Source organism: Crocuta crocuta, unplaced genomic scaffold, assembly GCF_008692635.1.
Source record: "Crocuta crocuta isolate KB4526 unplaced genomic scaffold, BGI_CrCroc_1.0 scaffold119, whole genome shotgun sequence".
NCBI lineage: Eukaryota > Metazoa > Chordata > Mammalia > Carnivora > Hyaenidae > Crocuta > Crocuta crocuta.
In genome coordinates, this window is record NW_027551562.1 from 3,009,849 (window position 1) to 3,037,197 (window position 27,349).

Sequence of the window (27,349 nt, forward strand, 5' to 3'; positions counted from 1 at the left end):
GCACGTGAGCTCCTTGGAATTCTGTCGTCTGCAGGCATGTAATGTGGCGGCGAGAGGATGGACTCTAGATTCAGGGCCCCTCTTTCAGATCCCAGCTGTGTGGCCTCCCGACGAGTAATTGGGCCTTCCCGTGCCTCAGTTTCCTCAGTTGCGAAGTGGAGGTGATAATAGTGATTACTTCCTGCGTCTGTTGTGAGGAGGAAGAGTGGATGTGTGTGAAGCAATTGGAATTGTGTCTGGTGCGTCATAAGTGCTGAGTCACTCCAGTCATTCCTGATTTACAGGTGACACCAGAGAAGGTGTTCCCTGAGGGAACAAACTGTCCCTCTCGTCTCTCGCTGTGTGTTAAGAGTCAAGGCAGGACTGAGAGCTGGGTCCGAGGACAGCGGAAGCTTTCAGCTTAAGTGGGTGGGGGCAGGAGGGGGCGGCTTGTAAGAAATTCCTCGGGGTCGTTCCCTCCGCTACCATGGAATTCTGATGAACACATCTGGGGTGGGGCCCAGCCATCTGCATTTCTGACAACTTTCCAGAGGCTCTGATGCAGGTGGTCTGAGAATCATTCACTGAGAAGCGCCAGGCTGAGACCTCCCTGCCCCCTGCCTCTTCCTCCCCAGAACCCCTCCCATCAGTGCTGTCCTTGGGGCAGCACCCACGACGCTATGTAAATGCACTGCTTAGCGTGATTTCCAACCTTGCACAGAAAGGGGTCTGAACGGTGCCTGGGTTTGCATTACTACCTCTGTCAGTGAGCCCATGCTTCAGGCCAGGGTGATGAAAGGTGAGGAGGGGAAAAAATAAAAAGGTAGCGTGTGGGAAAAGATCTAAAAATCCTCTTTAAAGTAGAGATACGCTATTTCCCTGCTATATGGGAGTTCTTAGGTATTTCTCAGTTCTGTGCTGCCTGTGTCTGGCACAGAGCAAGAGTGTGAACTGCCGAGAGAAACTGTAGACAAACTGCATTCTTTGGGATGATTCGGAAATAAGTCATGGAACCCCCAATTCAACCGCTTTAAAACTTTTGGGGGGCAGGCCCATTTAGACCTAGCCTAGTGCAATCAGGGAACCCCAAGTGGAGTTAAAAAAAAAGTGACTCCCCCACATGCATCAGGTAGCTACTTTGGGCTGTGATTGCTGTGAGGAGGGAATGTTCTGCTCTCCATTGGAGAGCTGAGCTCTGCCTTCCGGGAGGCTAAGTGACTTACCCAAGGTCATATGGCTTCTGGGGGAGGGGACGGGGGGGGGCAATACGAGAAGCTCAGCAAGGTCATGTGTCTCTGAGACCTGCCCCATTCCCAGGGGTTTTGTGATATTGTTCTCCGGGAGCTAGAGTGATTGGGAATGTTCTGGAAAGCTTAGGACAAAACGGATGGGCCAAGCCACATGGCAAGGCATTCACAGTCCTGCCTGGGGGAACGACACAGTTCTTAAAGGCTCAGAAAACTGTTTGCCTTGCAGTTTACAGGCTGGCCTCCTGCTGACCTCCTGGTGTAGGGCCTGGGGCTCTGGGTGTTTTTAACTCTCCCCGACTCGGGCCCACGTCAGAGGAAGCTCTATTGTATGTTGGCCTGATGCCACCCACTTCCCGCAGTACTTTCTCGGCATTTGCGCCTAACCAAATGAGTAAGCGCGCATATTAGCTCAGGAGATGCCTGTTCCCTGAAAACATCATTTGGCCACAAACGAATTAATACAGCATGAACCACAACCATTTTCTTCTCCCTCCTTCAAGTGGATGTCAGAAAAAATTTAAAAAAGAGGAAATCAAATTAGGACCCATCACCAGGGAAACTTTTCAGGGGTGGGGGATGGAAAAGCCAGCCGCTAATGCTTGATGTGGTTGCCTGGATCACAGACGGGGTCCCACCTGGGGAATTCTCTCAACCAGGGGGCGGGGGGCCGGGGAGACCCCTCCGCCTCCTTTTTCGAGGTGACCTCCCACCCACACAGTGGAAAAAGAGAAACTTACTTGGCAAGAATTTGCATTTAAAAAATAAGGGCAAATGAGCAAGCCCTTGTAGGCCCGTGTTTTCACGGGGTTTGCTCAAGCATGTGGCACCCCCCACCCTGGTGTGAGACGTTTCAGGACAAAATGGCTTCGGTGGGTGGGTGCATGGGTCCTGGGCTGAGCCCTGGGCATTGCAGGGTCCGTTTTCTGCAAGGAGGCTGTGACTTGAGATGGTTTGGAGAAGGTGGGCTGTATAAGGGCACACGGTTCAGAGCTTTGCATGGGGGGTAAAGGGGCTGGAGGGGTGGCTCACTTGAGAGCATCTGAGGGATCACGAGACCACGTATAGCTTGGGTATCTCCCTTTTGGAAGAAGTGAAAAGACATCTTTCACTGTGGAAGGAGCCGTAGAGACAGAGCGGCCGCCACTGTCCGCTCGGGGCAGGCAGGACGGGGGACATCTGGGCGTGTGAACTCTGCTCGGTGCAGTGTTGGGCGGGGGGGACCCAGGCTATTAGCAGAGGGAGACCAAGCCTGAACACTGTGCTGTAAGATAGGAGATGGAAGTGGCCCAAGGGGGCTCACCCCGGGGACACGATAGATCCCCTATGACCTCCTCACCACCCCCTTCCACAGCCCCTGGAGGACCCAGTGCGCCGTCACTGTCTCCTCCACCCCAGAGCCCCAGGGGTTTCACTCTCAGCCCCTGCCTTCTGCTTGCCCGTGTCCCCCCTGCAGCTCTCTGGCCAATCTCCGAAGGGCTCTGTTACTTCAGGAGTCCCACCTCCACCTGGCAGCGCCGTGGGGACCTGACTTCTGTCATTACTGCTTGGGCTGTGACACGGTGCCTTCCCCCTGGAAAGGTGGCCCCATGATCCTAACAGGGGGACTCAAGATTCCTTCCTTTCCAGGAAGACTCCCTTGAGTTCTCTCTAGCTTCGTCAAGTTTCTCTGCAAAAGCATTTGCAGAGCTCTGATCATATTCGCCTCACGATCATATCCTCTCACGGGCTGGTGGGGTGCGGTCAGCAAGGGCCTACGTCTCAGCATCAGACAGGCCTGGGTTGGAGATCTGACTCTTCGAATAGCTGATTACATGCCCTAATGAGCCTCAGTTTCCCCACTTGTCAAATAAGGGCGGGACCGGCCGCTCTTGAAGGTCCATCCCACAATGCCAGTGACCCAGCCATCGCCCCGGGCGCCCCCGCTCAATCTTTTCTAACACGCCAAACAAGGGAGGCAGGTGCATCGAGTGCCCAGGCACCCGGGGCCCAGCTTCAACCACTGTCAGCTCCCCCATGGCTCAGTGTTGGGCCCCCCAGCTGTCAAGCGGTGGAGTTTAGCATCACGCGCAAGACCCGAGAAGCCAGACTTACCATCTGGGCTGGGCACAGGCCTCTCGGGAGGTGCCGGGGTGGATCGCATGCTATTTCCCATCGCTGTCTCTTCCCGGGCTGTCGAAGACGCTGGAAGCCTACAGCACAGGGGATACACGCAGCAAGTCAGCCAGGCGCCGAACCCTCTGGGTGAAGAATGACCCAGTTTAGAGTACATCGTGCATCATTTTTCGGCAGCTCACTACTTGAGGGGCGGGTGTTTTCATGTGAAGGGGAGATTCGTGAGTGTTGGTTACATTTGCTCAGCCCTCTGCTTCTTTTATCAAGGGAATGACAGAGAAAACCACAGAGAGGGAAGTTGCCAGCGACTGCTGTTGGTGGCAGAAGTTTCCATTCCTCCGCACCCTGGCTGTCGGAAAGCAGCCATCGGTGTCCGTGTGCAAAGTGGGGGGTGTTCTGGATGGGCATCAGCCTCCCTACCCAAGACCCCGGCCCCAACCCTCCCCACCCCGTGCACCTGGAGTTCGGGGCCCAACACTCAGGAGGTACCGGCTTTACAATCAAAAGACGGAGAGGACAGGGTACTTTCTGCCTCAACTTTCTTCTACGTGAAGGTTCTCAGCATGCTCTCACCAGCAGTGTAGACGGGAAAGTCCGTAACCGTGCTATGCGATTGTGGCGGGCTCCGATCACACACCGCCACGGTACGCATATGTCTGCTGTGACCACTGGTTATCGCAACGTCCCCACACCCCTGGCCCCATTTGTGCAGCAAGGGGAACTGAGTGCCTGGGAGGTAAGCCTCTCGTCTCAGGTCACGTAGGACACGGTTCACGTTCTGGCTCTGCGCCAGCCAGCGTGGTCACCTTGGGCCTTGACCTTTTTCCTGCCCGTTTAAGGGAATGATGATACAACGACATTCGGTTGTGGCTGCAAAGTTAACAGATAAAACGCGAGAAGCACTTGGAACGTTGGCCTGGCATAAACCCCGTGTTTGTTATTGCCGTTTACGGGGTACTTTCTGGCTGTCCGTCCCAGTAAACCTTCAGATTCTGGACCCTCATACAAGCATTTTAGGAAAACGCTTGGTGATTACAGAAAATGTGTTTTCCCGGGCTCTTTGAAGCACAGAGAAGAAGGCCCCACCCATGCACAGGAGCCATTCTTGTCTCGTGAGGATAAACAGGAGAATCGATGGGGGCAGGGTCCCCCCAGCTGGTGCCCAGCCCAGCTGGAAACTTCTACTCCACCCCTTTCTTTGTCTGCAGTTTGGGGTCAGGCCCAAGTAGCATGAAGGAGTCCACATGTCAGCCAACACAACCCCCACCCTGGCCTTAGATCCTTCCTCGATGCACTGCAAGATCAGATTCTAGAAAGGTCTATGCTCACAGCAAGGCTTTCCCAAGATCAAGGGAGGTCTGCATCACTTCCTAATTTAGGGAGGCAGGAGTGGTGAGGTGGGATCGTGTATTAGGAAATGAGAAAGGGCCAAAATTCATTTTGCTGGGAAGTTAATATATTTTGAATGTTTACATGAATAGTTCCTCAATCATAACTCAGTTCAGAGTAGTACTGTGTTCTTTCTGAGACCATCACAAGCTTACAAGAGCTGTGAGCTCATAACGCACCCCGAAAAGCATGGCGGGAATGGGCCGCACATTCAGATGTAAGAACCCCATCGTCTAATCCGGTTGGTCTTTGTGACCAAAAACAACAGAGACAGTTTAAGGGTGAGGCCCCTCCGGGTGTAAGTCACCCTTTTCCTCCATCAGGCCACTCTCAGACACCCACAGGGATGCCTTGGACCCCAGCAGGGCCCATCCTGCAGGCCAGGCAGGTTTTAACAGCAGCACTGTTAAACAGGAGGCAGGGATGAGTTGTCTAAGTCCCTGGCTCCTAACGCCTAGTGAAGGCACTCAGGAAAATGCGCTCCTCAAAAGTGTGCGACAAACCACGCCGGTGGAGTGGCTGGGAGCCTCACTGCTTGCAGCTCGGTGCTGGGTCCTGAGCCAACACCCAGAGAAAGGCAGGCCCCTGGGATCCCGCCCACCTGGCGGGGGTGGGGGGCTGCCTCTGAGGCCCCACCGTGGACACGTCCAGGGAGGGAGCGAAGCGAGCAGCCTCTGGCTGGACAGATACCTGCCCCATACAGAGCACCGCAGCTGTGTGCCCTGCACGGACGCCCCACCAAGCCCCCGCTGCCTCTGTCCTGCTCCGAGTGCGCTCCTGGAGCCCATCAGCCACCCTAGACCCTGAACTTCCCTGTCTGTCACGGCCAAGGCCTCGAGAAAGCTCTCAGCACAGGCTGGGGAGAGGTCAACTCTGAAACATGTAGGCTGGCCTTCCCCCCGCCCCCCAGTGTGTCCCACGCTGCAGTGCCCTGTGCTGTCTGTCGCAGGACCCCCAGCAGTGCCATTCTGTTCCCCGCAGCCTGACACGTGGCACCCAGCATCGGTTAAACACCAGGGATTGTACCTTTCCCCTTCCCCCACCCGACATGGGGTGTCATTTCCAGCCCTCCAGACATCCCAGCCATCCCATGTCCCCCCTCGGAGCCCCTTCCCGGCAGCAGCCTCTAGCCTGCACCCCCCTGTCTCCTTCCCTCACACCACCATTCCAGAAAAGTCGTGGGGAAGAGACCTTGTTATCTATCAAAGCGAATTCTGACTTCACTCCCTCCCGACAACTTAGTAATTCTCAAGCATTCGTGTGCGATTTGCAGGGGGGTGGGGGGGATTCATGGAGTCCGGTACAGGAAAAAGAAAGACTTGAAACTTGCATTGTTCAGGTGGGAAAACGGAGGTCTGTTCAAGAAAGGAAACATACCCAGGGTGGTGACACGACAAAGGTCGGGGAGCTCCCCGGGGTGACACACTCCCTCTGCCCTGCTCCTCGAGCCCTGGTCTCTTCCGGCTTGCAGGTACACGTGCACACCAGCCCGCCATATCCCACGCTGTTCAGAAAAACCCGAAAGGTCTCAACAGCCCTCAGTCGTCTGCTCATGGGCTTCCTGTAATCTCCAGGAAGGGGTTAACTTATCTGAGAGAGGCTTTTATTTGAGCAGAGCAAAAATGCCCCCCAGAGACCGAGAGCCAGAGTCTCCCTAATGAAATGGCTGAAAATCTGATTTAATCGGTGACAGTTTTATGCACGGGCTGGAGGTAGGAGAGAGAGTATGAGGCATATAATTGCTTCTAGGAATAATAAAGAAAGGGCAAAAGAGAAATGAGTTAATTAAAATTAGCTCTGAACGTTTGGTTTCTTTCTCCCTTTTCTTTGGGATATCAAGGATCAGAGCTGGAATTTGCCTCATACCTTCCCCTTGGTCTTTGGAGCAATGCTGTTTCCTTTGTGAGAACTTGGGCCTCAGTTTACTCCTCTGCAAAGCGAGATGAGTGAAAAAGATAGTCTCCAAAGACCAGCCACTTAGCCCCCTATTTTTAAGTTATTTTTTTAAATTTATTTTGAGAAAAAGAGAGAGAGTGTGTGTGTGTTTGTGGGGAAGGGGCAGAGAGAAAGGAAGAGAGAGAATCTCAAGCAGGCTCTGAGGCTCTGAAGTGTCAGGGCAAAGCCCAAGGCAGAGCTCGATCCCATGAACTGCAAGATCATGACCTGAGCCAAAATCAAGATTCGGATGCTTAACCCCCTGAGCCATCCAGGCGCCCCCTATTTAGCCCCTTTTAATTCTAGGAATCAAGACTCAGTGACTTTTTAAGAATTCTTAATAAAAGAACCATCATCACATCTCTTATCAAGCTCCATTACAGAATCCTGATCCTGTCTTTATATCTTTCAAGGTCAAGGGAAGTTTGTTCCTATGTGCTCTACCTTCTGGTGGGCCGTTCATTTAGCAGATGCCACTGCATTTAATCCCCCGGCATCCCTCGGGGGGAGGGGGGCAGACTTCCTCTTCCACCTTCTCAGGGTGGGGGTCAGCGAGCAAGCTCACCTGTTCACACTCCGAGAGCTAGAAACGTGCAGGGCAGGAATGCCGGGCACACCTACCTCTCTTGCCTTCGGCACCGACGGCCTTTCCCAGGGGCCGCACCGCTGCCTCTCTACAGTGGGGAGGAAGGAAGATCACCAAGGACCTCTGGGCCGTGCGGACACAAGGCACGGAGAGGTCACACGGCGGCAGGGAGTTGCCTAGAGAGTGTGGGAGGCGCTCACCGGGCACCCTCTTCTGGCCAGCTTTCTCTCGGACCAGATCAGGGATCCTTTCATTGTGTGTTCGGCATTATCTTATAAGTACAGCAGTCGGGCTACTCAGAACCTTCCATTCCCCGATGGCATCACAGGACAGTTCTGTGTACCTTATCCGCTTTGGGCTCCTACTGCCCAGGCCTGACTGTTGGAAAGGAAAGTAGCCTGAACCCCTACCTCAAGCACTGGAGGGGGGCAGAGAGTTGAGGAACCCCAGCCAAGGGAAGACGAGTCTGGGCTCTGTTATAAAACCAGGGACATTTGGAAAACCTTGCTGATGAGGTTTAGTTAATGTAAAAATCTACTTAGGGACGCACTCTTCCCTTGGCCTTAGNTGATGCCACCAGTTGCGGAATGTCACAATCCGCTGTATCCTGGCCCCAACAATGGCAGAAGTGACCAGAGCCACCATCACCATCACGGTGGCTGCTCAGCATTTTCTAGCCACCGTATTCCAGGTTGCTCACCACCAGGTCCCCTCAGAGGGGAGATAAATTAACTTGGCCAAGGCTCTTACTACGACCAGTAAGAGGTAAGCCTGGGCTTCAAACCAGGTCTGCCGGATTCCCAAGGCTGTGCTCTCACCTTCCGTGTAACGCTGCCCTGCTCTCCTGCCCTCTGGTTCACAGAAAACTGATTTTTTTAAAGCTATCAAAGTAAATTTCTGGGACCGTAAAATTTTGGGGGAAACTTTAATACAAGGGACTGGGAAGTCCAGAAGGGTCTCTGGGACATCAGGTGGCAATGTTTGGAAGCCCATGTCTGGGGATCTGGTGGGGAAGGGGGGTGGCATTGGACAGGAGAGAGAGGCAGTTAAGGTGTGCTCAGGTCTCAGCTGGGTTGACCACTCTTAGGTGGTCTGATGTGGTCAAAAGAGCCGGAGTGAGTCACGCCGAGTGTTTTCCACCCTTTCACAGCATTATTTTAAAGAAACTCTTCAATGCTGTAAGAGAGTGGGGGCTGAGAGGGGAAAGAAACGAGAAAACCCAGCTGTGTTTACCCCAATTTTGTCGAAAATTCACACACATTTGCAGATAGGTATAGAAAAATGTTGAAGGAAATCATTTCCAACATGTTTACAAGAGCTCTCTCTCCAGGGAGTGATTTTATCAGGTAAATGCATCGATTTCTTATTTACACCTTTCTAAACTCCTTGTGGGGGCAGGGGGGTCCACCACAGGCATGCATTGCTTTCATAGTCAGAAGCAGAGCTTGGAAAGAGTAAGGAAGCTTTGAACGGGGTTTCAAGGCAGGCAGGCCTGAGTTCGGATCCCTGCTCCCAACCTACTGGCTGTGTGTCCTTTGCCAAGTTCCCGCACTTCTCTGAGCCTTGATTGTTAAATCTCTAGGTTTGGGAGGCAGATATGCGCCCTAAAGAGTTGTTCTGAGGATTCAGTTACGGATCATACCTAAAGCAGAGATACGTCTGGTAAATCAAGTAGCTAAAGACTTACCGAAGCTGGATCCCCTGGGGGTATCTGGTGACCAGCTAACTCCCTGCAAGCTTGAGCAGTTCTCTTCCCCTCCTTGGCCTCACGGTTCTCAAATACCGTGTGGGAAAAGCCTTGGGACAGACAATGGTTCGTGGCCCTGTTTCCTCAATTATCCGGTCCACTGTGACCGGGACCTGGTCCCCACCCAGCAGACATGGGGCTTGCTCGGTGCTGCCTGGGCTCTGACGCTGCGCACCAGGAACAAGTGTTGGAACAGAGGCTTAGCATTGGTGGGTTTCCCTGGCAAGGATCGTGCAGGATTTCCGGGGGGCACCCCACCACATCCTGACCTCACTCGACAGGTGCGCCTGCCCTGGGACCCACATCGGTCCCTGCTCTCCTCTCAGGGCAGGTGCGGCCACAGCCTGCTCCCCTCCCCCAACCCCACCTCGTTCTGCTTTCTTGCCTGGCGGAGGGAGGGCTGTGGTGTGGCCATGGCTCCTGGCGCACCGGCCGGGACAGACAGCCAGCTTGGAAAGGTGCTTGCGGGCTCCCTCTTCCTCCTGCTGCCTAGCTCAAAGTCAGCCTTTACGTGGCCACTTGGAGGAGACCTTGGGGTCCTCTCATCCAGGATATTCCAAACCTGTTGGTTGAATCCCATATTAAGAGTTTCCCCAGGGGCGCCTGGGTGGCTCAGTCAGTTGGGCGTCTGACTCTTGATTTTGGCACAGGTCGTGATGTCATGGTTTGTGGGATTGAGCCCCTTGTTGGGCTCTGTGCTGTCAGCATGGATTGGGATTCTCTCTCTGCCCCTCCCCTGCTCTCTCTGTCTCTGTCTCAAAATAAATACATAAACCAAAAAAAAAAAAAAAAAAAAGAGCTTTCCCAGAAGATGAATATGTAAAATAGATAAAAGCAAGCTCCTGGCTGGGGGCTGGGGGCTCAGCACCCTTACCCCTCCACCCTCTCGATGCTACAACCCAATCCCAGGATATCATAAAGGACCAACTGAAAAGCAGCACTTCAACGCCCTCGTATGACAAAGAAAAGGCTCAGAGAGGGCAAGCAACTTGCTCACAGTCACTCAGGAAGTTTGGACAGGGGCCAGGACTCCCTGTCCAGCACTCTGTCCACCATTCTGCCTGATCCGTGTGTCCAGGAGCCTGGGTTCTGGCTCCTTCTGCACTTGCATGCCCAGAAAGGGATCTCATGTGTCCTCAGGCTAACGGAGACTCAGCTCTACCCTAAGATTACGATAAACATTTTCTGACATCATGGGAAGAAGCCAGAGCTGTGGCAAATCTCAGTCTCACCCTCATTATATCACAAAGCCTTTTTCCATTGTGTGTTTTTATTTTAACAATGGACGTGGCCACATCTGCCTTGCTGGGTTTTCACAAGAATTAGAGAGGGGGAGGTAGGACGGATGCCCACATCATGGGGTCCGTGTGGCTCGCATCTCTGCCAGTGTAAATGTTTCATGAGCAAGGAAGTGCCTTCATGGCAGACCTGGTGACAGTCTGTGTGGTGTGGGGTCTGGCGCAGAGAGATAGGCAGAAAGTCGCTCCTGACATGGCTTTAACATCGCATCAAAGAAAAAGAAAAAAGGTCTCCCCACCGTCTGTTTCTTTCCTCCATCAGCTTTTTATACACAGAGGCCACCAGTACAGAGGGCTGGTATAAATAATATGACCCATGAGCTGACATCATAAACACTGACATCAGATACACGGAAAAAAAAAACTGTCGCAAAGACAATTATTGATATCAGATCACACAGGTACACAATTACGCAGAACGGAGAAACTATAAATGCGGATAAGTCTTTTCCTTTCCTTCCAAACACAGATACTTGGGAAATGCAGGTTTCCGTAGGCGGGGGTTGATGCAGACTTGCGTGCAGATGCTAAAGGTCACCTAGACCTAGACATGCGGGCCCAGGGATTAAAGCTGGCGACTCTCTTACTATATCACGTCACACAGCAGACTTAGTCTTCCTCTTTGTTCCCACACATGAATCAACAGGGTGGCTCATAACCTTATCGAACAAGATGAAATTGATATTTTGCTAATAACATCATTTGCCTCTGCTGAGCCGCCTGGTCCAGGGTCCTCGCCCCTCGCCGTGGGTCACCCATCACAACACAGATGCAGGAGTCTTAACCCCAAGGTGGGGTTCTCAGACGTTTCCTCTAGTGGGGTTTGGGCACTGGCCTTTCTCTAGAGACCCCAGGACCTTTGGATGTGCTTCTAAGGGTGAGAAACACTGAGCTACTCTTTTTTTTTTTTTTTTAAACCTCCTCAGGAACCCTGCATTGCCCTTTAAGTGGATTATGATTGTAACAGTTATTTGTGTGATTGTTCGACAAATGACTGAAAGTGCTGTAAAGACAATGGCCACATGTGATTTTACCCGTGGCTGGAACGCAGAAGCTATTCCTTAAGGGAAACAGAACAGAAAAGGTAGAGAGTGGAGGGACAGTGTGCCCAGGAGACAGAGAGAGAGAGGGAGAGAGAGAGAGAGAGGGAGAGAGGCATTAGCAGCATGGTAGTAGATGGTTAACAAGCAGTGATGGGCAGAGGGAGGAGGATTCTAACTTGTAGCTGTCACTCACTTCTGGGATGTAAATACTCCCACCATGGCTGATTTCCGGCTTGCAATGTGATATCCTCAGATGCAGAATTAGGAAGAGGTGTAGACAGTGGGCCCTCACAAGCCAGTATACACCTGTGGAAGGAATCGTTTCTCCCCACAGTTATTCCTATTTGGGACAGCTACCTGAAGACCTCTCCGTTGCTTTCCAGGAAGAGACCCTGATCTTGATGATGGTCACCCACTGCATGGAGGGTCTAAATCAGATGTTTGAAGTACAGTGACTCATCTGATGCCCCCAAGAGCCCACCAGACATCGTACAGATGAGGAAATGGAGTCTCAGAGAGACTGACTACGTTGCTCAGGGTCACACAGCTCATTCCATGGCCAGGCTAGCTTTCAAACCCTGATTCTTCTTTTTTTAAATTTTTTAATGTTTATTTATTTTTGAGAGAGAGACGGAGTATGAGAAGGGGAAGGGCAAAGAGAGAGAGGGAGACACACAATCGGAAGTAGGCTCCAGGCTCTGAGCTGTCAGCACAGAGCCTGACGTGGGGCTTGAACTCACAGACTGCAAGATCATGACCTGAGCTGAGGTCAGACACCCAACCAGCTGAGGCCCCCAGGCGCCCCAAACTCTGATTCTTTTTACTACCAACCCTGATTCCTTCCACTACCCTCATCCCAGCACAATAACATTTGAAATCAGCTAACAAACACCCTAGGAGCTAGGATTGCTGGGAAACCAGAGAAGGCACACAGGCGTGAGAGCTGGCACATCCCCCACCAGCGTCCTTCAAGTCCCCTTGCTTCTGACCATTGCGAAGCCACTGCTGCTCGTAGAAGAGCCAGCTGTCTGCCCTTCCCTCACACCTCTGCCCTTCTGCTCTGAGCCCTGAGCTACTGAGGAAACTGAAGCCAGAGCGTTTCTAGAACTTGTCGGAGGTGTTTGTAAGAGGTGGAGGTAGGATTTGAATCCAGGCGTCTGGCTCTGGAGCAGGGCTCCTAAGTGTGTGTTCGCAGGCATAAGGGATTGGATGGAGGGCTGTATAAGGCAGAATCTATCCTTTGTTTATGAAAAGCTTAGGATGCTGTTACCTTCTGATGTGCTAGAGGGTCTCCTACGTAATAGGTATTCCGTAGACGGACCCATAGGTGTGCTGATAGAGCCGAGGTCAAGGATCGGGTCCTGACGCTCTGGGTGCTTGGGGTTTGCATTTCAGAAGGTGTTAAGTCATAAGCGATTGTCGCCGTGACTCGGAGGCCTTGTCTGGGGGTCGGGGAGGAGTGGGGGAGCCGCCATGTCCATAAATTGGGAAGAGGCATGGTTACTGCCCAGGGTCATGTGAGCATTAAACTGATCACACTGGTCTACCTGCGCTCTTCGTCCTGGGCCCTGGGCCCATCAGGGCACACACCATTACCTATTTGTTCCTTTCAGTGTGTACTCCCCACCCCCCCCCTAGGTTGTAACCTTCCTGAGAGCATGGCCCACGTCTAGTATATTCCTCAGTGAAAAGACTTTACCTACCAGGTGCCTGACACAAAGGAAGCCTCCCTTCATTTGGTCGAGTGGCCGAAAATATTGTCGGTACAGGGCCTGGCAGGGTGCAGGGGGGAAGGGCTGGGCTTTTCCCCACTTTCTTCTTCTTTTTTTTTTTTTAAATAGTTTATTGTCAAGTTGGTTTCCACATAACACCCAGTGCTCATCCCCACAAGTGCCCTCCTCCATGCCCATCTCCCCCCTCCCCCCCACATCCATCAGCCCTCAGTTTGTTCTTGGCATTCAGGAGTCTCTCATGGTTTGCCTCCCTCCCTCTCCCCCACTATTTTTCCCCTTCTTCTCCCCCACGGTCCTCCGTTAAGTTCCTCCTAATCCTCCTATATGTGCAAACATACGGTATTTTCCCACTGTCTTCTAATGCTCTTCGAGTCCCTCCACCTTCTCCCCTGCCCAACCCCAAGCCCTTCAGCCATGGACCCTGCTGCTTGGAGGACACCAGGGAGGAAAGTATGACTCTGCAAAGCTGTTTGACAACAAGCTCCTGTGTGTAGCTCAGTTATCATAATGAAATAAGCCCCCTCCCTTGGCAGTTCTCAGATAGGAGGAAGTGGTTTGGACCCAGTGTGCTTATTTCCTTCAGCACAGCCTGGGGAGGTGAGAGGGAGGAAGTCAGTCACTTGGTGTGGCCTCGATGCATATTTATGAAGGGAAGGGAGGGCTGGAGGGATGGATGGGGATGTGCTCACAGGGCCCCCGCTTTGCGTGCTGACGAAAACCAAATGGCCTTGCCTGACATGCTGGAAAGCCTTAATGAGAATTTTAAGCTCTTAGCCTCTGTCGGAGCCAGGGGAAATAAGTTCTTCCTGAATGTCAAATGAAAACTTTAAAAAAAACAGCAGCATGTATTAATGCAGGAAGCTGATTAGGGTTCACCACAATGAATACGTACTAAGTCTTTAAAAAGCCCCTTAGAAATAGATTGCCAGTTGTCAAAACTCAAGGGCAGGGAATTTTTTTTTTCCCTCTGTTTTAGGAAAATGATTTCAGTTTGCTGCAATTCAAACCTACCCATGTCTCTTTCAAAACTTTTTTTAATGTTTTTATTTATTTCTGAGAGAGAGAGAGACAGCGTGAGCAGGGGAGGGTCAGAGAGAGAGGGAGACACGGAATCTGAAACAGGCTCCAGGCTCCGAGCTAGGTGTCAGCACAGAGCCCAACGCGGGGCTCGAACCCACAGACAGTGAGATCATGACCTGAGCCGAAGTTGGACGCTTAACTGACTGAGCCACCCAGATGCCTCTACCCATATTTGTTTCAGTTATATCCCATGGAGAAACGTGCAGAAATCAGCATTCAGAGAAATCCAGAAATGTCCTGCTTAGCAACTACATAGTTTGATTAATTGTATATACCACTGGCTGTTGCCTTCCGCTACGGAGGAACTCCCGAGTAGCCTGGGTTAGGAATGATATTCATGGCCGCTGTGTAATATTTAGCATCTTTACATGGCCTATAGTTTAAACCTCTTACAAACATACAAGGGCTTCTTTTTATGAGGAGGAAAGGACTCGAATGATTTGTTCAGTCACACAGCTCATGGGCGGCCTACCCAGAATGTTGACGCAGGTACCTCTGATTAAATCAGCAACTTTCCATGGAGCTGTCTTCCTGTCCTGAATCTAGATCTGTTTAAAACACAGAAGTCTAAATTGATTTCTGGTCTGTTTCATAGGTTTTCGATATTGTTATCACTATCCTTTCAGAACACATTAAGCACTCTTGAATAGTGTCCTCATAACTAGACAAAATCATGGGCAAAGGATTTCGCCAGAACTTTGACTAGGGCTCACCTCCCCAGTTTTAAAAGGCCCACAGCCCACCTTATAGGTTTGCGGCTCAGCATCTCATAGCAAATCACAGAAGGCCGATTTGCAGATGATGGGATATATTTCTCTTAAAATAAGGAACACTGCTTTAGTACACACTTTCGTTCTTCATGCACTTGCTGTAGCCGAGGCTCTCCCCTTCCCCACCTCTGCTCTTGGAGCCCTTAGAGCCTCTCGCCAGCTGTGTGACTTACACAAATTACTCAACCTCTCTGCGCCTTGTTGTCTCATTTGTCACAAGCAAGTAATAATCATAATCTTGCGGGATCATTCTGAGGACCGTAGGAAAGTAACTTTTCGTGCAGTGCCCCTCCCTGGCCACTCAGCATGGCGGACACCATCCCTTCGCCCCCACCTGCATGGCCCCAACGTAGGACATTCTGAGACCAAAGCCCAGGTTATCTTCCTGGTGTCAGGCTCTCTGGATGTGTTGGCACTAAAAGAATGTGGAGTGTGCCCCATTCCTCAGGGGCTTCTAGTGCTCCAAAATCCCTAGTTCTAACGTTCTACGTGGTTAGGTGTCGTATACCTCACGCGTTTGCTTTTCCTTCGTCCCACCCCTGCCCCCATCCGCACTCCACCTACTTGATAGTTATTGCTTATTGTTATTGTTATCATGGGCATCTTCCCAAAGATCCACGCACCCAAACTCTCAGAAGCACTGTTGTGATCGGTCACGTACCTGGGCTCCGTGCATCTTTAGATGTCATGGCTTCCCATGGATTGCGCCTATTGAAAACCTACTCTGTGTCTGAAACTGGTCTGGGCACTTTGCGTACATTAGCTCCTTTCATCTGCCCAATACCTGTTGAATGGGTACCATTATTCCCACGTTACAGGGCAGAAAATGAAGGCCTGGAGAGGTTTAAGGTCGTACGGCTCGGAAGACTGACGCCAAGCATTAGTTGCCCTCAGTAAGATGCCTGCTCTGTGCCAGCCTGGGGTCCCTTTGTTAGAAAATCTCATCCAGCAAGGGTATCCCCGGCCCAAGATCCCCGGCCCTTCTCACTGTCTGTAATTCTACATCAAATACCCACCAAACAGCGCCGTGTGCTGGGCCCCGTGCTCAGTGTCGGCCTCACATGAGACATTGCCCTGCCTGCTTGCACAGCGCACTCTTCCATCTCCAGAAAGCCCGTGCCCCGCCAGCTCTGTGTCTGAGGACTCTGAGGAGTCTCCCTGCCCACTCCTGCCTTGTCCCCCAAGATACCTTCAGAAGCTCGACATGGTCTCCCCTGGGAGTAGCTGAGGAGGGACTGCCAAGAGCACCGTCACTGCCTCTCCATCAGCTGCTGCTGCTCCCGGCAGAGCGAGCAGGTGGCCGGGCCTCTGCGGGTGTAGAGAAGTCCAAGCTATCAAGAAGAACAGCGGTTGCNATGAGGAAGGCGCGGGACTTGCAGAAGGTCAGGTTCCTGTTTTCAGTAACCTCTCTGAGCAGGCTTCTCTCTGTAAGGATAGGGAAGACATTGGCATTATTATTGTTATTATTATTATTATTATTATTATTATTATATAAGCAGCTTGATTCTCAGTGTCAAGGCCATGCTCTGGCTTTGTGAGGCTGGTGCCTTTTTCTCTAATTAAAAGGCAGAGGAGCCCACTGGGTCCAAGGAGGCTGGGGCTCAGGCCTGCAACTTCTGTTTTCTCAGTTTCCCAATTATTACTGCTTGTTTCTGTCCTTGCAAATACGCCCTGGAGCAGAGCTTCTGTTCGATCAGCAGAGTTTTGAAATTGTAGCCGCCAGAAAGTAGCTGCCCGCCAGCCTTCCAGCCAGAAGCGATGAGAAAGGGGATGCAGTGTAGTTACCTTCCTTCCAGGTTCTAGATTAAACCTGACTGAGAAAACGTGATGACTGAATGCAGTATGCGATGTGCGGCTGGGTCCTGGATCGAGGGAAAAGACCTTGAAAGAATATTCTCGGGATGGAGGCCGGGGGTGGGGTGGGTATTCACGTAGACACTGCACTGTCGATAATATTGTGTCAATGTTCATTTTCTTGTTTGATAATGAGCTGGTTATGTGAGAAAACGTGCTGGTTCCCAGGAGATACACCCCGCTGTGTTTGGAGGTCAAGTGTCATAATGTCTGCCACTTGCAAGCAGTTTGCCAAGAGACCAAGAAATATAACACGTAAAAGCAGATAAATATAATGAAAGAAGAAAATGAGGGAGGCAGAAAGCAAACGTGGCAAAATGTTAACGTTTGCCGAGTCCAGGAGATGGCCGTGTGTGCCTTACACTATTTCAGCTTTCTGATGGGTTAAAATTAAGTAATGATAACAATGTATAGCTCCCTATTCACAGTATGTGAGTCTTAAGTGGGAAAACTCAGTCATATGGAGGCTGAAGACTCGGTGGCGGGAGTGCCGGGCAATTACCTACTAGAGCTGGGAGAGCCATGACCTTATCGGGGCGACCCGCTGAGAGCCCTGGCCCCCCACACTTCACAGAGACTTTCCCAGAATCATATAACTGGTCCCAAAGCGGAGCCAGGCCAGTGTCCAGGGCTGGTGATGAGCTGCCCCAACCCAGCCCCCGCCAGGGACAGTCATTTAGAAGTCTCCCTCCATGTAGCTGTCACAGATCTCAAAAACATCAGGGCTCTTTCTAAATGTGAAAGGAACTCTGTACTAGATAGTTGCTTCCTTAGGCAACTTGTGAAAATACCCACTGTCCACTGGGAAGCCCAGGAGAGCACAAAGGAAACGTTGAGAAAGATCTAGAAGGGGAAGAACGAGGCAGGCAGAAACATGCCGGAGCGGAGTTTCTTCCCCCCACAGCCCCAGATTCACACAGAGGAGTAACAGAGGTTTGGACCAATTGTCAGAAGGCATGAGCTTTGTGGCAACTTTAAAAAAAAAAAAAAAACAAAATTACTGAGCATTTCCTGTGAAGGAGACTCTGAGTTCATTCCCTCGTTCAGTCATCCATTCAGTCAGATCGTACTGAGCCTGTCTCAGGCTCTGGAATTCAGGCATGCACGAAACCCAACTGAAGCCTGCCCTCGCAGAGCTTACTTTCTCCAGGGGAGCCATGGGATGAAGACCTAAACGCACCAGCCGTCAGTGCTGGGGATCTGCAAGAAAATGGAGCGGCCGCTGTGACCAGGGCCAGTGTCGGTGGTCCGCCACTGGCTGAGACCCACAGGAGGGGACAGAGCCAGCCCAGGGCAAGCCAGGCCCTGAAGCATTAGGAGCTACTGGCGTGGCACAGACTCTGAGGGTTCAGGGCAGCTCCAAGCCTGATAGCAGAGGCAGACGACGTACAGACAGCAGGCGGGGGTCTCCGTGGAAGGGCGCTGTCCGTGACCAGAAGGAGCTGCTGCGGGAGGAGAGGCTCAGAATCTGGGGCCCCTGGGTCGTGGCCAGGGTTACAGTACCGGCTCTGCCTGTCCCCAGATGGGGTGATGGGGGGCAGGGAGGGTGTGCCCCTAATTTCCCCCCGGCTTCGATGTTTCGTTATCTCCCTTTCCCTCCTGCGGTAACTGCCAGGAAACGAAGACAGTTTGAGAACAAGCGCGCTGCGTGCAAGTGGAGCAGCGGCCCAAGCGGCAGGTGCAGAGTGGGGAGCCCGGGGCCAGTGTCAGCGGGAGCAGGGGTGAAGCCAGGCAGCCGTGCACCCGTGTGTGCGTCCAGGCTGGTGACCCCTGTTTCCGCTCTCCCAGCGGGTTCTCCGTCTCGGCGCCACGGATGTTCTGGCCAGACCTGTTCGTTGCTGTGTGTGTGTTAGCAGCGGAGGGGAGGGGCTGCCCTGTGTGCTATCGGACGTCTAGCAGCCTCCTGGCCTCTACTTACCTGATGCCAGTAGCACGGACCCTGCCAGAATGCCCCAGGCATTGTCAGCTGTGCCCTAGGGAACAGAAGCCACAGGGGACAGAGCACAGCTGCCCCACAGAGGTACCGCGAGCGTTAAATAAGTCAGCCCGAGCGCCGCTCCCCCATGGATCACAAGGCTGCTCGGCTGTCTGCAGCCGGTTCTCTCACTTTCTTCTAGACTCAGCCCTGCAGCACATCTCCCATGATCCCTGCTGCACGTATCGGGACAGTGGAATGCCACAAGGCTGTGGCATTTCCACCTGCCCTCCTCCGCCATCATACAGGTGACCTGAGAGGTAGAGCAGGTGTGTGTCCCAGTCAGGAGTCCCGGGAGGTGCCCGCAAGGGTGCGCAACGTGTGGGGCTGCATCCTTAAGGAGGGGCTGGTCAGGTAGAGGGAGCAGGGCACGGGGCACAAGACAGGTACCGTGTCGTGGGCCAAGTTCGACAAGGCTGACCCGTCAAGGAGCTCACAGCCAAACACCCTCATCCCTGTTTCTCCAGGCCTGGCACCACACAGTGTGCGTACCGGATGTTGCGGAATTACTGAGTTCAGCAAACTTCTTGCCATTGCAGACTTCTTAGGCGTAGACCCCGCACTGGGACCACAGCCTGGGAGGGAAGCCTCAGGTGCAGCATGAGTGAGGCTCCGCCCCTCCCTGCGCTCGAGGAATTTAGAAGCCAGTGGAAGAAAGAGACCCACTGGCAAAACCCAGTGGGAGCCAAAGAAAGATGCCAGTAGGGGGAGAGCCCGGAGAGGCACGGGCTCCTGGGTCCATGTGCGGACCTGGCAAGAAGGCGTGGCAGGACCCGATTGGACCCGACCCNTCACTGATGTTCTGAGTCAGCACAAGAAGCAAAGACATAAAAACGCTTGGCAGGAGATGCCCCCACCAAGGACCTCAAGTGTAAGTCCAGGGTCAGCCCCGGCCGAGGGGCGGTATGTCAGGAGGCCACACTTTAGGGCTCAGAGAGACCCTCAGGGCCATCTGTATAGGAAGCACTTGACTTCTGGAGGGGTTTGCCACTGAATTAGCTATTAGGTCCCAGGCCAGTGGCCCCGGGGCAGATTAGCAAGCTGTCGTCATGGGCTGAGGATTGCTCAATTAAGTGTGAGGACGCAGTCACCACCTTACTGAAATGTAATGTCTGAAATGCAATGTCCCCGCCTCACTCCCCCCCTCCCCCCACGTCAGCAACGAGCTTCACACGCTTAACAGTGTCAGGAGCCAGGTGTTACGTTCTCCACTTGTGGGCTGGCAACCCCCCGCCCCCAGCCCGTGCAATAAGCCCATTTCTCCGCTTCAGGTTGCAGAGGGCCTCCAGGTTCTAGAAAGTTAAGGCGACTCAGCAACGCGTGGCCTTGGGCGGAGTGCGATGTGAGAGCCCCACGGCTGACAGCTTGGCCCGGCATCATCAGGTTCCTGGTTCTACTCAAAACTCTCTCTCTCGCTGCATCATGTTGGAAAGGCTGGAAGACGCGAAAGCAAACCTCAGGAACTCAAGCTCCCTCTTGGTGGAGACGGGCAGGTGCAGGCTGGGCCGCTTAGTGGGGAAGTTGCATGGGCGTATCTCTAACGGAAGGCGCTGTGCTGGGTGCCTGTACAAGGGATTCTTGTATTTAAAAGGGTTAATCCATCTGAACTTCAAGATCCCATGCAAATTAGAAGTTCTCTGAGAGCCAGGTTTGTGCCCCTTCCATAGCTGGATAAGTGACTCATGCATTCATTCATTCAGTCAGTCATTCAGTCATTCAACAAATACTTGTTGGGCACCTTCTGTGTGTTAAGCACTGCTCTAGGGGCTGAGTGAGAGATGGGAACAGTTCATGGCATGGAAATCACCTGAGGGAAAGGGGACAGTAAGGGGAACTCTCATCTGGGAAGAGGATTTTGAAATGAGCCCAGAATGACACAAACAGAGATCAGGAGGAAGGGCAGTTGGGGAAAGCCCAGGGCAGGGAGTGTGTGCAGTGTTCAAGGAGCAAGAAGAAGAGAAGGAGTTAACATTGCGGGGATGCCAGGGAAGAGACTTGGCTCTCGTTCACGGTACCTATTTATTCTTCCTAAGTAGTCTGTATGTCCAGACTTCACCAGAAGAGAGCAGGGTTCCTAAGGTTTAACTTGACCTGCATTATCCAGCTGATGAGGGACACCACCCAGGTCCAGCTCGATAGCCTATGGAGGTGATCACACTGTCACTATTCTGTCGGCCTCCCAGAGGGGCTTCCCCCGACGCCTCTAGGCTTCCCTCATACTGTTTCAGCCCAGTGTCCTCTTCAACCACCTGCTGAAGGCTCCTGTTTCCCACAGGACCAACTTCGTCCCTTTTCCTGGCATTCAATGCTCCTTGCCATTTGTTCTCTACTCTCCCTCCCATGGCAGCATTCCGTTCAAGGCCTCCACACCCCCTCCACTGCAAGAACCTGATGTTCCCCTCTTCACTTCAGACAGGCCTCCCACCCCTTCACCATTTACTTTGCCACTGCCCTTCCCCTACCTGTGTGCGATGTGCACCTGCCCCCCCGTGCAAGACCCAGCCCAGAGCTCACCTTGTTCATACATATTTCCAGACCTCCCCTAACCAAAGGTAATTGCTCCCTCCTCAGAACACCCCTTGAGGTTTTACCTGCTCACAGGAGTAGGACACATGCATATTGGAGTCAAGCAAGAGAAGAAGGTTCAAGATATTTGAGAGCCATGTGACCTTGCACGGGTGTTACTAATCCAACTGCCTTTCTAGGTCTCAGGGTCCACAGGAGAATGTGTACAGCCTACCTAGCACAGTGCAAGGCACATATATGAATGTCTCCCTTTCCCTTAAAGTGGATCATACACTTGGGAAGGCAGGTGTGTCTAACACGTGATCCTCTCACTGAGCCTGCCCCAAAGTGATGATCCATAATTATCCTCTCATTAAACGAATAAATGAAGGTGATGCATCTGCCTTCTGAAGAAAACCACCTACACTGTGAATACTGACCTTTCACCTCTGAGGAAGACAGTAAGCCAACCATGGACATCATCTGGGAGCAATCAGACCCTATTGTTTCTCTAGAGTTGGCAGTTGCTTATATTTCTGCAACCATCTCCAGATGGAGAAGTGATCCATCTCAATGGGCTGAATTCTCCAGAATTCAGGATTGAGGCCTGTATGGCATCAGAGTCTGTGTGTTTCCTCAGGACGCCACTTGACTTGACAGTGTCCTTAGGCCTCTTGACTTGACATTGTTCTTAGGAAAGAGAAAAGTGAAAGCTTTGTTCCCACCGTACTCCTCTGCTGGGATGAGTTGCACAAACGTGTTGATTTACTAGAGTCGTTCTCTTGGGACATTGCTCAACCTAGCCCTCTAACCCCCATGCTGGGGGAGCAGCCACCACTTCCCAGCTCTGTGAGGGTTGATAAAGAGGTCAGTGGATTGCTCAGAGCTTGGGAAGTTCAGTCTTTGCAACTCAGCTTTCCTTACAAACTTCCTCCAGGTGCACCAATGTGCAAACCCTTTCATTTCCTCGATCTAACTCAGCCCCTCATTTATTTACATGAGTATTATATTAAATGAATATTAACCTTGGGTCAGCCATGAGGCTAAGCTCTAGGGTGACAAGGGTGATGGTGACATATGCGCTGCCATCCAGGAGCTCAGTGTAAGTGGAATAGGAGCAGGAATGAACCACGATGCCAGGGTGCCATGATGGCAGTTCCAGAGACGAGGGAAACCAGCGGAACAGGCTGGGGCTTGCAGTGGGGGCTAAAGCTTGCCAGAGGGGTGACATTCGGCTCAACCCTGAACATGGGAGTTGTCCATCAAAACTAGACATTTGGTGGTGCAGCTGGGATGTTCATTTTGTACCTTCTCATTTTGTTTGTCATTACGAGATGACTTCACTTGCGTCCTGCCTGGAGTTGGAAGTGACTTCAGTGTCTTGCGCTCATCTGTCATAGTGCCTCCTGTAACCTCCTTGCAGCTGGGACAGGCTGACAAATGACTCCTCCTCAGATCACCTCGGTCTCAGTCCTGTTTTGCCCCAGCCTCCCAGACCCTCCCCCCTTCCAGCATCCTTAAGGAGCATCGTGTGGATTCCTCTTCTGGTCCTCACTGCCCCAACTTGTCTTCCCAGTCGCCTTCCTCTTTCTCCTGTTGCCTGGACAGGCTCTGCTGGGCTTTGCCTCTGAATTTACTCCTGTTGTTCCACTGACCTAGAATGTCTTTCCCCTCATTTTAGGATCTGCCAGGATCAGGGATGTGTCTTCTGTTGGGGCCCCAGCCAACACTTTGATCCTTTTATCCTATGAGTCAGAGGCTGGTCAGAGGGCTCCTGTGCCCTTCACTCCCTGCAAAAGGTGGGGCCAGTCCGTGTGCACACTCCCCCCCACCCCTTGCTCTTGTCCTCTGCCCAGAGGTGGGATTCTTTGATTATACAAATGGCTGGGGCCCCAGACCAGCTCATGCCATGCGGCATTGGTGGGGAAGAAGGATGCCAGATACAGTGCTGTCTGCGTGTAGCTGAGCCTTAACCGATCGCTGTCCCAGAGCAAGAAGTTTGCTGATCGTTACTGTTCCTAGGAGCAGAGCAGACACTGTGGGTCTATGGTGACGTCCCAGCTGGACTCTCTTGCTGTTCGCCCACTTAGAAGGGGGCCTCTTCCTCTTGTCTAGTACAATCACCTCCAAACTTTTGATCGTGCACCCAGACAGTAAGAATTTTGAGTAAGCACCCTCATCTGTGCACATGTAGCCATGAATCACATATGCAGATGACTATGCCAATATACACATTATAAATAGAAAAATAGGTGTAAAGTGGAAGACTGGTTAAATAATATATTCTAGAATGTTCTTTCGATGCCCCAGTGGATTGTCTTGTGCATTTCCTTTGGGAGACCAGGACTCTTAACAGAAACATAAAGGAGACAGGCATGATCCCTGACCAAAGAGGGGATCTTGACAAGGAGTTTTGGAAGGCTACACATTCTCTTCCCTGGTGCAAATACACAGTCTGGCTTCTGGGAAGGGCCCTGAGGTCCTTGTGAGCTCCTCTTCAGAGCGAAGGCCAACGTGGCTCTTCCCATGAGAAGGAAGAGTCAGTGCGTGGTGGTGCTGGGTGGCGTTGGGCCCCAGGAAGAGAAGTTCTTCAAGGGTCTCTCACAGGACCTTCATTTTCCAATCTCTTTGCTGAGCTGACTTCCAGAAGCTGTAGGTTCCACGAAGGCAGGGAGCTTCCCCTGTTTTGTCAGCGATCGACACCCAGCACTAGCATCCTCCACAGTCAGAGCAACCTTTCCATATTACTAGAAGGAAAGAAGGAAGGGGAGAGGGCAGAGAAAGTGGGAGAGAAGGACAGAGGGAGCAGGTTTAAAACAAAAAACAAAAAACAAAAAAACTCCCCCCTTCCTTACAAACTTCCTTAAGGCCTTAATCACTCTGATTTCCGGCAGCCTCTGCCACATAAATGCGCTCAAAAGCCGTGTGTGGAACTACCCCGATGATAGACTAGCTCACAACAGCCTGTCCCGAGGAGCAGCCCAAATAGCAGGCCGGACATTCAGCGATCAGGCCCCCGCCACTGGCTTCCCATCGTGAACCAGGTTAGGCCCCTTCACTGCCCTGCCCTGGCCTTTTCATCTCCTAAAACATAACAGTAACGAAACTGGCCCAGCCGCCTCAAAAGGTGCCTTCCTAGCCCCAGAGTGCGGTTAAGATCCGTGACATGATGATTACGGCTTCTGCTAGCGTCCCCTCTGAGGCTCTCGTTGTGTGATGCCTCGACGCTTCTGTGAGATGCGCGACTGTACTCACGACAGGACCCCGCAGCCGTGGCTGAGCACGTGCAGAGCCGGCTGGGATGTAATTGATGGCGGCGGCATCCATTCATCGGCGCCGGGACGTGTGTGAAGTTGTGAGCCAGCATCGACGGCGTCACTGCCCATGCAGTGACGGTGGTGGCTGAGAAGGGGCAGGGAGGGACAGACAAGCTGGGTGGCTTAAAATGTCCTTGGCCGAAGCAAAATTCAACCCCGGAAGGTTTCTTTAGACTGGGGAATATTTCCCTATTTTTTATTTTAGTTTGAGTTGCAATACTATTATAAATAATAATAGCTACACCCTGTATAGTGCTTTAGCTCACTTCATTTTTGGAAGAATGCTTTTGAAATATCAATTATGATTTGAATGATTACTTCTTTTTTTTAAGTTTATTTATTTTGAGAGAGACAGAGACCATGCGATGTGGGGAAAGGGTCAGGAGGAAGAGAGAGAGAGAGAGAGAGAATCGCAAGCAGGCTCCACACTGCTAGTGCAGAGCCTGATGTGGGGCTTGAACCCACAAAACCGCCAGATCATGACCTGAGCCAAAACCAAGAGTCGGTCACTTAACCGACTGAGCCACCCAGGAGCCCCAGTGATTGCCTCTACTTATTAGAAACCTAACATATATAAACACTTCACATGTTGTCTCCTGAATTCACCCCAACAAACGAATGAAAAGAATCCTCTTCTTCCCCTCATGTGGGTAAGAAAGACCTATGGAGGAAACTGAGGCACAGGGAACTTAAATCACTTTTCTAAAGACACACAGGGGTGAGTAAGAAGGATTGTTGGACTTGAGCTTGGACTGATGGAGCCCATGGCCCATGCTCTTGATGCCACGCCTTGAGACACAATATGCCCGTTTTACAGGTGGGGAAACCGAAACCCAGAGAGTAAAGCCACTTGCCAAGTTGTCAGCGCCAGGCTCCATATGATTTCTCTAATCCCAATGCCCATGTCCTGTGCAGTTTTTCTACAGCGCTCATAATTTCTGTCTGTTTCTACCTGATAAATCAGAAAGGGGTGATGTTGGGAATAGTGTGAAATGGACTCCAGGAGCTCAGCGGGAGCAAGAATTCAGAGGCTTACCTATTTAGCTCATAGAGCTGCATCAGCACCTGACCCAGGGTCCCCTAGGAAGGTCTGGGGAGAGGGTCTCCTTGAATTAAGGGCCTAGAGGCTGTTGCCCTCTATTCAGGGTGGGGGCTGGGCTCACACCTCACACCCCGCTGGGACTAATACAGGGTAAGGAAGTGCCACCACAGTGGAAAAAGCTGAGTCCATCGGAACGCAGGAGGCCTCTCGGGGGAGGGTTGGTGTGTGAGGCTCAGACCTGAAGACACGGACACCAAGACAGGCCAGGGTCGAGGGCTTCAGTCCGGCCGGTCAAGCAGACACAGCGTGGCCTCAGGAACCCCAGAGAGTATGTCCACCGTGGCCTCTCTGGTGTGGATGTGGTGTGGGTGTTGGGTGGGAGCCCTGGACAGCCTTCTTTGCCTGCAACTCATCCCTCCTGCCGCTGTGGCCGGCTCAAGGATTCCAAGCTGGAACTTGGTTCCAGAACCTTCTAGCTGAATCCCCTGGGGCTCCCTGACTCTTCCCTTTGCACGTGGCAGATGGGAAGGCCTTTCTAGGCCAGTGCCCTGTTTCCCGGTCCTGCTTTCTGTGCAGGTGCCCCCTCTGATGAAGAACCCCCCGGGGAGGTCAAGCCAGCACCAGTCATGTCCCTTTTCTGTTCCTCTCCTGCTCTCTGCTTCAATCACCGCAGATGCCATCCGGACAGCCTGGGTCACGCCCCTTGAGTGCTGTCCTCTGAGGGGCCGCCCTGACCCCCTCAGGCCCAGGAGTCAGCCACACTTCCTCTCCTGCACTCTCAAGGCCACGGGTGTTCACCAGAACCTCAGACCACACACACACACACACACACACACACACACACACACACACACACCACTTCTCTCGGGCAGGCATCCTGAGCCCTCTGTCCTGGTCCAGAGCCTGCCGGTGGCATTTGCCGAAGGAAAGGAGGGAGGAAGAAAGTGAAGGAAGGGAGAAATGGAGAGAGGGAGGCAGTCCGGAGGGGACTGGAAGGGCAGTAGTCACCGGGCATGGCTTTCTCGCTTCTAGAAGGTCTCTGCTAGGTTCCACCATCTCCCAGCCCCTCCTGTTTCTGGGGTCGTCTGCACACCATGGCTGGGTGCAGGAGCCAACCCCGGCAGGGAAAATAAGAGGCTCAGTCTGTCCTGTGGCACAGAATCGAGGCGGCCTGGCGGTCTCGCTGCAGGGGCACCTGCGGGGCCACCTCTCTCCACCTCGGTCCTTCCACCAGGTGCAAGGACACAGCGCTGGGCACGAGGCTGCCCGCCCACGGCGCCTGGCACGTGCCAACACCCCGACCTGCATGACAAACCTAAGAGGCGTGGACAGAATCCCGCCTTTGCAAAACGAATTCTGTGAAGTGAATCCATGTGCCGCAGATGACACAGCCACTGAGTGGCGGAGCGGGGACTTGAACGCAAGTCTTTCTGGTTTCTAAGTCCACGTTCCTGCCCACTTTTCTACACGGGGAGTCGTTTCTGAGGTTCCAGGGGAGTGACAAGGCGGGCTCGGTCAACGAGGGCTGGCACGCAGGTGTCGTGCTGGTCGTGTGCGCAGAGCTGAGAGGAAGCCGGGCCGCGTGCAGAGCTCGTCACCCGGTGCCTTTCTCGCACCCCTCGCAGCAAGTCTGGGAGGCCGGCGCTCTGCAGCGAGGGACTGAGGTGCAAAGACATCATTTGCTTAAAGCCAAAAGTAAAAAGGCGGTCAAGTCGCAGTTCAACCCCAAGCTGT

General features: G+C 52.6%; 2 protein-coding genes across 4 annotated transcripts in view; one reads left to right on the top strand and one right to left on the bottom strand.

The window, feature by feature from the left end:
• The window catches only part of SLA (Src like adaptor), a 35,008-nt gene extending 18,744 nt beyond the window's left edge, over nt 1-16,264 (bottom strand). Inside the window, exons 1-2 of one of the 3 annotated variants that reach the window (XM_077749969.1) lie at nt 16,112-16,264; nt 3,321-3,418 (exon numbers count right to left, since the gene is read on the bottom strand). In XM_077749969.1, the coding sequence (XP_077606095.1) occupies nt 3,321-3,381 (61 nt within the window). In that variant the 5' untranslated portion in view covers nt 3,382-3,418; nt 16,112-16,264. Of the gene's footprint in view, nt 1-3,320; nt 3,592-16,111 lie in introns of those variants that run through there. The other 2 variants (XM_077749970.1, XM_077749968.1) reach the window with 2 other exon arrangements.
• The window catches only part of TG (thyroglobulin), a 251,055-nt gene that overhangs the window by 175,046 nt on the left and 48,660 nt on the right, over nt 1-27,349 (top strand). The window lies entirely within an intron of this gene.